The sequence below is a fragment of the Biomphalaria glabrata genome, chromosome 17, assembly GCF_947242115.1.
Source record: "Biomphalaria glabrata chromosome 17, xgBioGlab47.1, whole genome shotgun sequence".
NCBI classification, from domain to species: domain Eukaryota; kingdom Metazoa; phylum Mollusca; class Gastropoda; family Planorbidae; genus Biomphalaria; species Biomphalaria glabrata.
Genome location: NC_074727.1, coordinates 13,873,900 through 13,884,690, shown reverse-complemented (window position 1 = coordinate 13,884,690; position 10,791 = coordinate 13,873,900). Strand labels below are relative to the sequence as shown.

The following is a 10,791-nucleotide window of genomic DNA, read 5'->3' as shown; positions in this document are numbered from 1 at the left end:
TTGGTTCCATCATATCCAACGATGTTCTACTGGATCAAAACATTAACAATAGGATAGCAAAGGCAACGGGCACCATGTCATGGTTGAAGAAAAGAGTGTGGGACAATACCTTATCTTATCTTCTTATCTTATATGATACAGACGTTACTTCAAAAAAGAAGATTACGTCCTACGCGTCATGCATTTAGTCATGTATATTAACCAATGACCTAAACTCCGACAAGTAACTGGTTTTCCTGGCTAGCTCAGGCAACCCATTCCATGCTCTAATAGCGCTAGGGAAGAAGGAGCTTTTGTACAAATTTGTCCTAGCATATGGAACGAGAAATGTGCCTTTATCTTTGTGTCTTTCTGGCTAAGAGAACTCCATGATTATCTGCCCTATCTTTTCTACAAATTTCATAATCACTACCGGTATTGAAAATTTCTGCATTATAAATTTCAGAATGTAGCTTAGTTTCTGTTCCTGCAATTATGTCTGGTTTCTCACATTCTAATAAAATTACTAAGTCTGCTGTTTTTGTTCCTAATGCTTTGAAAATGTATTACTAAGTTTAAGGCATTTTGGTATTACTTCTTTCGTAGGTTTATTCAATGATGGTGTTTTATTAGTTTTACCAGATTTAACAGGAGTGGATCTGGCTAGCGGTTGGTGGGTTTGGTTAGGCGTTTAGAATGTTGTATATTGTGTGGGTTAGAAGTGTCTGCACCAAATGAGTCAAACAGTCCTGATGTAAACTGAGGTAACCCACACGGTACACAGTGCCACCATGCGTCTTTGTTGCCTAATGCATAATACACAGGTGTATTCATATGGAGACATGATGCGTGGTACCATTCATCCACATGTGTCACATTGAATGGCTTTCTGTTTCATCATGCATGCTTTTTTTAAACAGATGTAGCATCTATCTTTAGATCTAGGACCTGGGTTTGATTCTACATCTCCTGCTATGTGTGATAGGTATCTATTTTGTCTGTTTTTAATTGCTGACTAACAATACCAAAACCTTAGTCTACCAGACGTGTGATGAGCACTTTGCTATACGGCAGTGAAACATGGTCAACCTACTCATGGCAGGAAAAAGATGCTAAATATCTTCCACCTCCTATGCCTAATGCGGATCTCTAAAATAAGCTGGCAAGATAAAATAACCAATGAGGTGCTACGAAGATCAGGGTGCCACGGCATCCGTTCTGTTATCAGCAGCAGACGCCTTGGCCACGTTCATAGAATGTGGTTGTCCACTGATGTGTGCTACCGCGACATGAAGCTTTTCAAAATCAACACTTAACAGCTAGGAAAAAGTGGCACTGGATAGACCCACATGGAGAGCGAGCATAAAGGAAGCGTCCCGGATGGCAGATGCCATACACAACAGTAGTTGACAGAAGGGTGAAAATGCAACTGCGCCTGGTGATTATAGATGCCAAACCTGTGACCGCAGCTGTGTATCAAGGATTAGCAATATAAGTTGCTAAGGGAAAATATCTCTCCAAATATAGAGAGGCACAAAATACTATTGAATCCGAATTATGAAAACACAGTAAACTTAACTAGATAGCACAGAAATAAATAATGTATTTATAAAAACATATTTAAAAAAAAAACAATAAAGTATCTCCATTCTAATAACAATTGTTTTATTCACAAAAAGACGGCCAAAACAGAAACAAATTTTCATAGAAAAAAAAAAAAGATAACCATGAACATAAAGGGGAAAAAAAAAAACTACTGTTTTCAAGTTTTGAAAAAAAAAGAATGTATCCATATCTTGTATGAGTTGATCAGATGTGGTGACACTGCAGGGCTCAGTGTTTAATACTTTCTAATGAAGCCACACCGCCACATCAAATTAAGTGGACATAATGAGTTGGATGCAATGTGTGAAAGAGTATAGAGGCTAGTTGTCTGTACAATATCCATCCATCCAGTTCTTTCAACACCAGTGAACAACATATCTTGCACTTCATCTTTTCTCTATCATGGCTGCTAGACATTGTTGGGCAACAACTAAACACTAAGGATAGAAACCAGGTCAAGCAATGTCTTCTCCCTAAAGCCTTGCCAGATGTGTAGACACAAGCAGAACACCATTGATATTCACAAACAGTTTTGCTGTAGATGAAGTGAAGGCTATACATGCCCATCAAAACATTCATTGCTTCAGAGTCAATCAGAAATTTAAAACCCATCAAGTAACAATTAGTTTTTTCCGCTGAAATAGGAGTCAATGGTTGGGACAATAGCTGACAGAACCATTGGCTTAGTGGAAAGGACAGGAGTTTGTAGTTTTATCAAATCAATGTTAACATGTGTGATCAACTTTATTTGGTACACAACTTTATTCAGTAAACTAAATTGGACTATTATTAGCCAAGCATTGACTTTTTTTTAAAGATTAATATCACTTTTTATGTATTTTTATAATAGTTTTTCACACAGTAAATAACTAAAGTGTCACACATAATACTCAAATGATTTGTTATAGTAATTCAAAATTAAAAGATAATTCTGAAGAAAAAAAATGTTCCATTAGGGCAGTGGATTTGTGAAGCTATATACAACAGGTCCAGGGAAGAATTTACAGTAAGACCTTTTTCTTTCCCCCTCATAATTTATTGAAATATAAAACAAAACAAAAATGATGAGTGTATTAACAAGCAAATTAAAAGTGCCACAATACATTCCCTGTCTATAGAAGAAGGTTCACAGATGTGTGTGTGTGTGTATATATATATATGTATATATCACTAATGGTAACATAATGGTTATGGATGAAGCTAAACACATGGCCGTGACCTCACTATGTACAAACATAGGATTCTCCAACATATGATGAGAAACCTCAAGAAATAAATACAAACATAAACAAAGATGAACAGAGCAAAGGAGTTATAGGATAGAAACTGAATGGAGGCTACTGGAGCTACACAATGTCAGATCAGAACAGAGACAGAAACACTAGTCAATGCCAGGAGAACACCTCAGACACTTGATAATGAAAACAACGAATAGAATCAATTTCATTAACAAAACAAAATCCAGACAAAAAAAAAACAAAAAAAAAAAGTTTAAATATATAAGCCCTATATATCTTTTAAAGTGCTGAATAGATCAAACATATTTTAAGGGCTCAAAGGAGGAGATGCATTTTATTTAAAGTGATAAGAATCCATTAATTAAAAATCTGTTGGTCAAGGTGAGTACAAAACAATGTAATAGATAGTACCGGTACTGTAACACCATGAAATTTATGCCTGACAAAAGAAAAAAAATGTTCATGAAAAAGTTTTGTTTTTCACACAGAAAAAAATATATTCATGTTACACAAATGTAATGCGTGACAGTTGATTACAGGTATGGATGTTACTCAAATGAAATGTTACACAAATGTAATGCGTAACAGTTGATTACAGGTATGGATGTTACTCAAGTGAAATGTTACATAAATGTAATGCTTAACAGTTAATTACAGGTATGGATGTTACTCAAGTGAAAACAATGTTTGGTGCTAAGATGAGGAGAGAGCATGCTTCTTCAGTTTCTTGACAGCACTTTCCCCTGTACTGTAACCACCAGGTTCATCATCAGAACTCAGCAAGGAGGCTCTCCTGCCCTTTAAGGCCAGGCGTGCAGGACTGTCCTCTAATGCATCTAGCACACGCTTAGAAGGAATAGGTGTTCTGCCGGACCGACGGGAAGGTGAAGGGAACAATGTTTGTGCTGCTGCAATGTCTTTAGTTACTACTGAACTCTGTACTTGTGCAATGTCTTTAGGAACTGTCGATGACTCCGCTGCAGCAATGTCTTTAGCTACAACTGAGCTTTTTACTATCGCAGTGTCTTTGGGCACTGTTGATAACTGTGCTGCCACATTGTCTTTAGTTACAGTCTGTGCTGGCATAACATTTGTGATTGGCAGTGAAGCCTGTGTTGTTGCCACAACATCCTCTGTAGCTTGAAAAGTATCAGGCTCTGCGACTGCCTGAGAAGAGAGTACATTATCTATTCCATTTAGTTTGCTGCTAAGAGAATTGTCTAATGTAGTATTTGGTGACCCAGTATAAGGTTTTGATACCACATCTTTTTTAGGTCTCCCACGTCTTTTCTTTTCTTTAGCCTGACCATCCTTTTTAGTACTAGGACTAAAAACGATAGTGCTAGTCACAGTGGAACTTACCAGTGAAGCATTCTGCTGTGTTTCTACTTTTGGACTTTCATATCCTGAAGTGTTCGAGTCAAGAATTTGTTTAGAATCTGGCTGATTTCCTTGCTCCAAAATAAGTTTGACATCACTTGTATCCATTTGATCCTCTTTGTCTACTTTTGAATCATGTTGCATTTCTTGAACAGAACTGGATTGTTCTGTTTTGAGATTGTTGTCTGTCTCTGTTTCTGGAGACTGGTTTTCTTCACTGCTCTCAAGGTATGTGTAATCTCCAGAAGAAACAGCTGTTATATAGTACTCTGTCAGGAGATGTTCACAGTACTCATGGGAAGCAGACTTGGGGTAAGTGGCAATCTCTGGATCTTCAACATCATCCATGAAACTGGTCCAGTCAGCTGTTTCAGTTTTTTTCTTTATAATAACCCCTGTAAATATCTCCCCATCAACAGGGCTGGTCACAACAGAGCCACCTGTGTATGATGGGTCCCACTCCTCCTCAGCTACCAGTGGTATGACTGTTGGCTCTTTGGAAGGATCAACTGTAGGTCTTTGAAGAGGTTTGGGCGTTCGTCGAACAACTATAGTAGGTTTATAAACAATAGGCTTTTCTTTAGGGACACAAATTAAAGGTGAAGGAGGCAGCATATCTTGCAAAAGTACCACCCTTGTGTGGCCATGGAGAGTTTTAGGTTTGCCCTGCAGAACGCTATAATTAAACTGTCGATTAATAACTTTCCATTGCTCACTGTCCTCTAAAGTCCAATCAACTTTTATTTTTGGGAAAGGCACAACAGCAGGATTGTAAATAATTTTCCTCTTTGGACTTTTTACAGTCACTGCAGTGATCGTCTGGGCAACATTTTTGACCTGAACTTCAACCTCTGGTTCCTTGTCTGATGTGGCTTTGGCATCTTCTTTTTCTGCTTCCAAATCTTCATTCACTGGTGCTGGTTCAGGCTCATTATCACATTTCTTTTCTTCAAGTTGAGCCTTCTGGGCAATTTCTTCTTCCTCAGACTCCTTGAGTAAATCAGTGGCAAAGCCTCCAATGTTGGCAGACTTGGGTTTTACACTGCTTTTTATTTCCTTTGCTGGACTAGCCAGAATGGAGGTGACACTCTCATTTGATAGAGGAGAAAAATGATCTTCTCCCATTGAGTCAACACTGACATCACTAATGCTGTTACGTTTACTTTTACCTTTCTTCTTACCTCTACTGCTTGAGTGGTGTGACAATTTTTTAGCCTGGGCTTTTTTAGTTTTAGGAGAGATCTTTTCTGTACTCTCAATATCAACATCGCCACTAACAGAACTATCAAGATCTAAGGAAACTTTCTTTTTTGAGATGTTTCTATTAGTTACTTTTTGTAAATCTGAACTTGCTAGCACATCCAGTTGGGCAGCCTTCTTGTCTGATTCAATTTCTGTGAGAGTTTTATGTCGAGCAGCACCTTTAGGTGACAGACTAATTTCTTCTTCTTGTGAACTCATTTCAGAATCTTGGAAAAATTTTGTTGGGAAGTCAGAGGGACTGGGTCTCACATTTTTTTCAGGAGATTCTTCATCAGGCTGAAACAATTCCATTGGCATGCGGTATCTCTCGGCAGCACTGACTTGACTATCATCAAAACTCATGACCCTTTCCTCTCCTACAGTTTCTACTTCCTCACTAGATTTTATTTCACAGGTTTCTTCCATCATTTCCTCTGGAGGTTTATCTTCTTTGATGTCCTGACTTAAGGTATCGACAGGACAATAGTCTGTGACTTGTTTGATAGGACTTGAAAAACTTTCCAAATCCATTGATAATGTGCTGATAGGGGATTTATTTTTCCCAATGGGAAGTGTGTCCGTAGAAGTGTCTTGTTTAGCCAAATCTTGATCTGAGTCTAAATATGTGTCCATCTGCACAGACTGAGGTGTTTTAGATACAGCTGATATCATTTCAGATGCATCCAGTATTGTGGTTGTACTGGATATGGCTGACACAGATGCCAAATTAGCAGGAATGGTAACAGGAGAACCTGTCAACAGACTGCGGGCCTGTTTTGGCTGAGCCAGGGATTGTCGTGAGGTGCTACTTCCCAGGATGCCTTGAGTGAGAATATCAAATCCATGATTAGCTTTAATGGAGGGTATGGCCTGGGTAATTACACGAGGGCCTTGTGGACTGAGAGAAGTATCAGTCAATTGTGAATCCCCACTGGAAATCTGAGATGCTAGTTCAGATAGGGCTGAAAGTGTTGAATCAGTGGTGCTATCTGAGGGGATCTGTTCCAATGTCTGAGGTACAGCCTCAGTATGATGATTTTGTTCTTCTGTAGTAAAGTCTGGAATGGAGACAACAGGCACCCCATCTACAGCTTCTGAACCAGATTCAATCACATGGGCTCCTATCTGTCTCAAATCTGCTGGTAATGTTGATATCTTTCGACTGGATGGTTGTGATGGAATATAGTCAGTGTCGACTGACCATAGCTGCGACCTACCTCTACCACGAGGGGTCCTTCCACCTCGGCTCCCCCTGCCTCTCAGACCACGACCTCTCGAACGTCCTCGACCAAGTGGAATATATTCAGTTGCATCCATGTCCATACTCAGTCTATGGCTTGGGGTCAAGGTGGCTGTTGCATCATCCATGTCTGATAGTGACACATCCTGGTCCATAGGAGAAGTGCCCATGGCTGATGTAGTTGGGGATGGAGTAAGCTGACCACCAATGATTGTGCCAGAGGAGGAAAGAGCAGTAAATGCACGCCCAGCTCCACTAGTACTGCTCTGGATAGTGCTTGTACCAGTATTAAGAATGTGGGTTGTACTGGAACCTTGCAAGATGTACCTAAGAAAAATGATAACAAAAATAAAAAAAATACTTTGAGACAAATGAATACCGGTACATCATATTATAAAAAGAAAAATCAAGATCCAAGCTAACACAAAACTAATTTTATTGTTAGAATGATGTATGTTGATACTAAATGTATTTTTAATATTTCGGTATTAGTTCTACCCTTCTATTATGACTGAACTTTCAAGGGTTGACAGTAAGTAAATGGAATGCTTTTGATGTTTTTTTTAAATCTGAGATTTCATTTATTGTTTCTCATTTCACAAGTCCTTTGTGTGACTGTGTGCAGTATAAGTAAGTTAACTAGATCTAAGTGTGGTTTTTAAAAGATATTTATTACCACGTGAACATTTTGGTTTATCTCATGCTATGTCTGACTGTTCTGTGTGAAGACTGTTATGAACAAGTTCTATTTGTTCTGTAAGCCTAGTATGTAGAATTATACAAAGTTTTACTTGTCAACAAGATAAGACCTAACTATTTTTCACACTGTTCTTTTTTTTTAGAAGTGTTGAAAAAGACAATATACATCTGGGTGAATTTAACTTTTTACCTTATTGCAATAACAATATGATTTGACCCCATTCTTTTAGCCTAATTGACAACATTATTGGCGATGCTTAAGTCAGTTGTTTTGTTTTCTTTCCTCCCAAAATATTTATATTGGCTTCTAATTTAATCATGAATAGTTTCCCTGGAAAACACATTTTTTTCATTTTCAATGTGCTTTTACCAAAAACAATGTTTTTAAAGAGTTGGGGGCTAAATAAAGGAATAATTTTTCTATATTGATTCTCCACATAATGATGACAGGGAATAGTCAATATATCTTTTATATATTAAGTTTTGTGAAAATATGAACAACTATCATAAAAGACACTTTTAGTTCAATTTAGATCATAAAATAATGCTTTGATCTACAACTAAAGAGGTTTGTCCAGTTGGTAAGTATTTATTTGCAAATTCCATTAAAGTTTTATTTTAGTTTATAAACATGAATTCCTTTTATTTAAAAGAATTCCTTTTATTTAAAAAGGATGTGCATTCCCCTTTAATTCTATCACAAATATTTGAGATAACAAACAAAAAAGTTATTAAAGTTTATTCATAAAAGGGTAGTGAAATATATGAGCAAAATGAATAATTCTGTGGGAACATGGGAAATAATTACGGAAAGAAAGAGTTAAGTACAAATGTCTCAAAAAACTATACTCTTCCAACTCTATTTAATTGGGTTATCAATAAATAAACATGACAAGTATCTAAATTTTTTTACAAGGGGAAAATGTGCATGAGACTCCCTATCTTGAGCAGTCCTATTGTCAATACCCTATATTCTTTTCTCTCTAAATCTTGCAGTTACACTGTTGGTTTCATTAATAATATCTTACTTCTACTTATATATCCTAACAGTTTCTCCCATCTTAAGAACTATTTTGAAACAAGCACTTTAATTATATTAAACTAGTTAACATGATTCGATGATGTCAGTATAATGACTGCTGTTGTTTTTTTTGTGAACAAGATATGATTATACCTGAAGCTTTCTTGATTTTTTTGTAGTTGACTAGATGCAGGGACTCCACTTCTAGCTGACACATCTTTTAATAATGAAACTGCTGGTGTAGATAGCAAATGACTAGGGCTGCCAAGCGAAGGAGTCAGTGTGGCTGCACTCTCACTGTCAGCTTTCTTGAGCTCTCTTATCACTATATTCCCAGTCTGGGACAAAATTCTGCCACTGCTTTCACCAGTAGTTAGCAGTGTGTTCAAAGCTGAACTAGGGCTGTGATGGCCACTGGATGGTGACAGTATTTTTTTTGTGACACTCTGGATGGACTGGGATGCTGGCACTGTGATGACCTGAATTGTCTTTTTCTGACCACTGGTACCTGGCAATGTAATATGTTTCTGTCCTCCAATAGTGCTAACTGTGGAAGTACCACTGTTGGAAACCTGCTGCTGATGAAGTTGTGAGAGAAGAGCTCCAGCCGAGGATGCAGAGATGATCTGGGGATTAACATTCCTAATTGAAATTTTGGGAGAGCTAGTTGGAGTGGTTGGCAATTTTAAAACAGCTGAACCACTTGTCAGTTGAGCTTGTGTGGTTTTACTAACTGGTATCAGCACCATTTTACCTCCTCGCATGGTCAGCTGAGTTAAGATGGTGCCACTTCCAGATGGGTTGGGAATTTGAATGTACTTGGTAGGCTGTTGAACATGCGCTTGGGCTACAGAAGCACTAGCAATCTCATTTTCTTCTGTGATAACTGATGGTGAAGCAGTTTCTGGAGATACTATGATTGTCTCATTCTGAGATGTCTGTTCTCTTCCTGGTGTGGATGATGGGAATGGAAGAGTGCTTATTTGAGAATCATTTTGATCAGGAACTTGACTAGATTCTTCACCAGCAGGTTCCCCCTTGTCAACATTTGTTTCCATTGGAACCTCAGCAGATGTATCTGTAGCCTGTTCAGTCATGCTAGAATAGTTTGTGTCACTTGGTTCTTCAGGAACTAACTGTGTAGGAGTTTCTGGCTCACTTGCAACAGTAGAGGTATTTATGACAGAACCATCTGGTTGAATAATATAGGACTGTGGGGTGCCGGCAACATTTGAGGATGTGTTGATGGTAGTTGTGACTCTTCCACCAGAAATGGCACCAGTGCGCTGAAGAAGCTGCAAAATCTGAGCAGCTGTGATATTGCTGGGGCCACCTGGAGATCGGACGACCACAACTTTACTTGTGGTACTACCAGTGCTGCTGCCTGCAGATGTGTTCAAACCTCCATGAGCATTGCTGCTCAGCAAAACAATTTTCTCTCCACTAATAGTGCGCATGCCACCCGTTAATGATGAAATGGGCACTCGAATAGTCTGGGGGGCAGTTCTGGCTCTTGGAGTGCTAGTGGCTGTAGGCGTTGCTAACTGGGTAATGGTGGTAGGGGTTGGCCGCCTCACTGGCAAGACTGCTGTAGTAGAAGTGCCCCGGCCTCTTAACCCATAACCTCCTCTGTTTCCTCTTCCACCTCTACCTCGCCCTCGTGGTGTACTATTTGAAAGTTGCGCATTGAGACCAGAGAGGAGAGAGTTTGTTTTAGGAGCATTGTGCATGGGGAACTGTGTGCTTGGTGCCCCTGTAGGTCGTGCCGCTGAAAAGAAAAGAAAAATAACTTTTAAAAAATAATTTTTAAAAACCCCTAAAATTAATTTTCAAAAAAAAAAAAAAAAAAAAAATGGTTACAAATATGTTATTATGACTCCATCATGAATTATGCAGGGTTAGTAGCACTTTTCCATGACAAAATTTTAGGAGGTTTTTTAAGGATGAAATGTATAATATTTGTGAGTGTTTCCCGTCCGTTTGTGTGACACATAGTAAAACATACACAAAACTAAGCATTTATCAAATCAATTATTGTTATTTGATTTTAAAAATATTAAATATCTTGTCAATATGCCACAGAAAAAATGTTATCAGCTGTGGTATGTCCACAGAAAATGTAATGAAAGTTATCTTTTAATCAAGTAACAACTAGACTGACATCCCAAAACCTTTAAAATAAGAAATATTCTAAGAGATGCCTTCATAATGTATATTCTCTGTGGTGGCAATGTACATTCTTAGTTCCTATGTGTATCTTACATGGATGCAAGCAACAGAGCCCCGTTTTGCCTGCAAGGGGGGGGTCGACAATCCCAAAAAACCTGCAAGCATGATGCCTCTTATACTTCACGACATAAATAAAAGATTTACCGCTATATATATAT

The 10,791-nt window shown here is 38.2% G+C and overlaps 1 protein-coding gene across 5 annotated transcripts in view; it reads right to left on the bottom strand.

Annotated features, from left to right (window-relative positions):
• Nucleotides 1-1,623: 1,623 nt before the first annotated feature.
• The window catches only part of LOC106066682 (uncharacterized), a 29,635-nt gene continuing 20,467 nt past the window's right edge, over nucleotides 1,624-10,791 (bottom strand). For 4 of the 5 annotated variants that reach the window (XM_056014913.1, XM_056014912.1, XM_056014914.1 and 1 more), the window contains 2 exons: nucleotides 8,558-10,172; nucleotides 1,624-7,011 (listed from right to left, as the gene is read on the bottom strand). In XM_056014913.1, the coding sequence (XP_055870888.1) occupies nucleotides 3,516-7,011; nucleotides 8,558-10,172 (5,111 nt within the window). In that variant the 3' untranslated portion in view covers nucleotides 1,624-3,515. The remainder of the gene's footprint in view (nucleotides 7,012-8,557; nucleotides 10,173-10,791) is intronic. The other variant, XR_008775507.1, reaches the window with a different exon arrangement.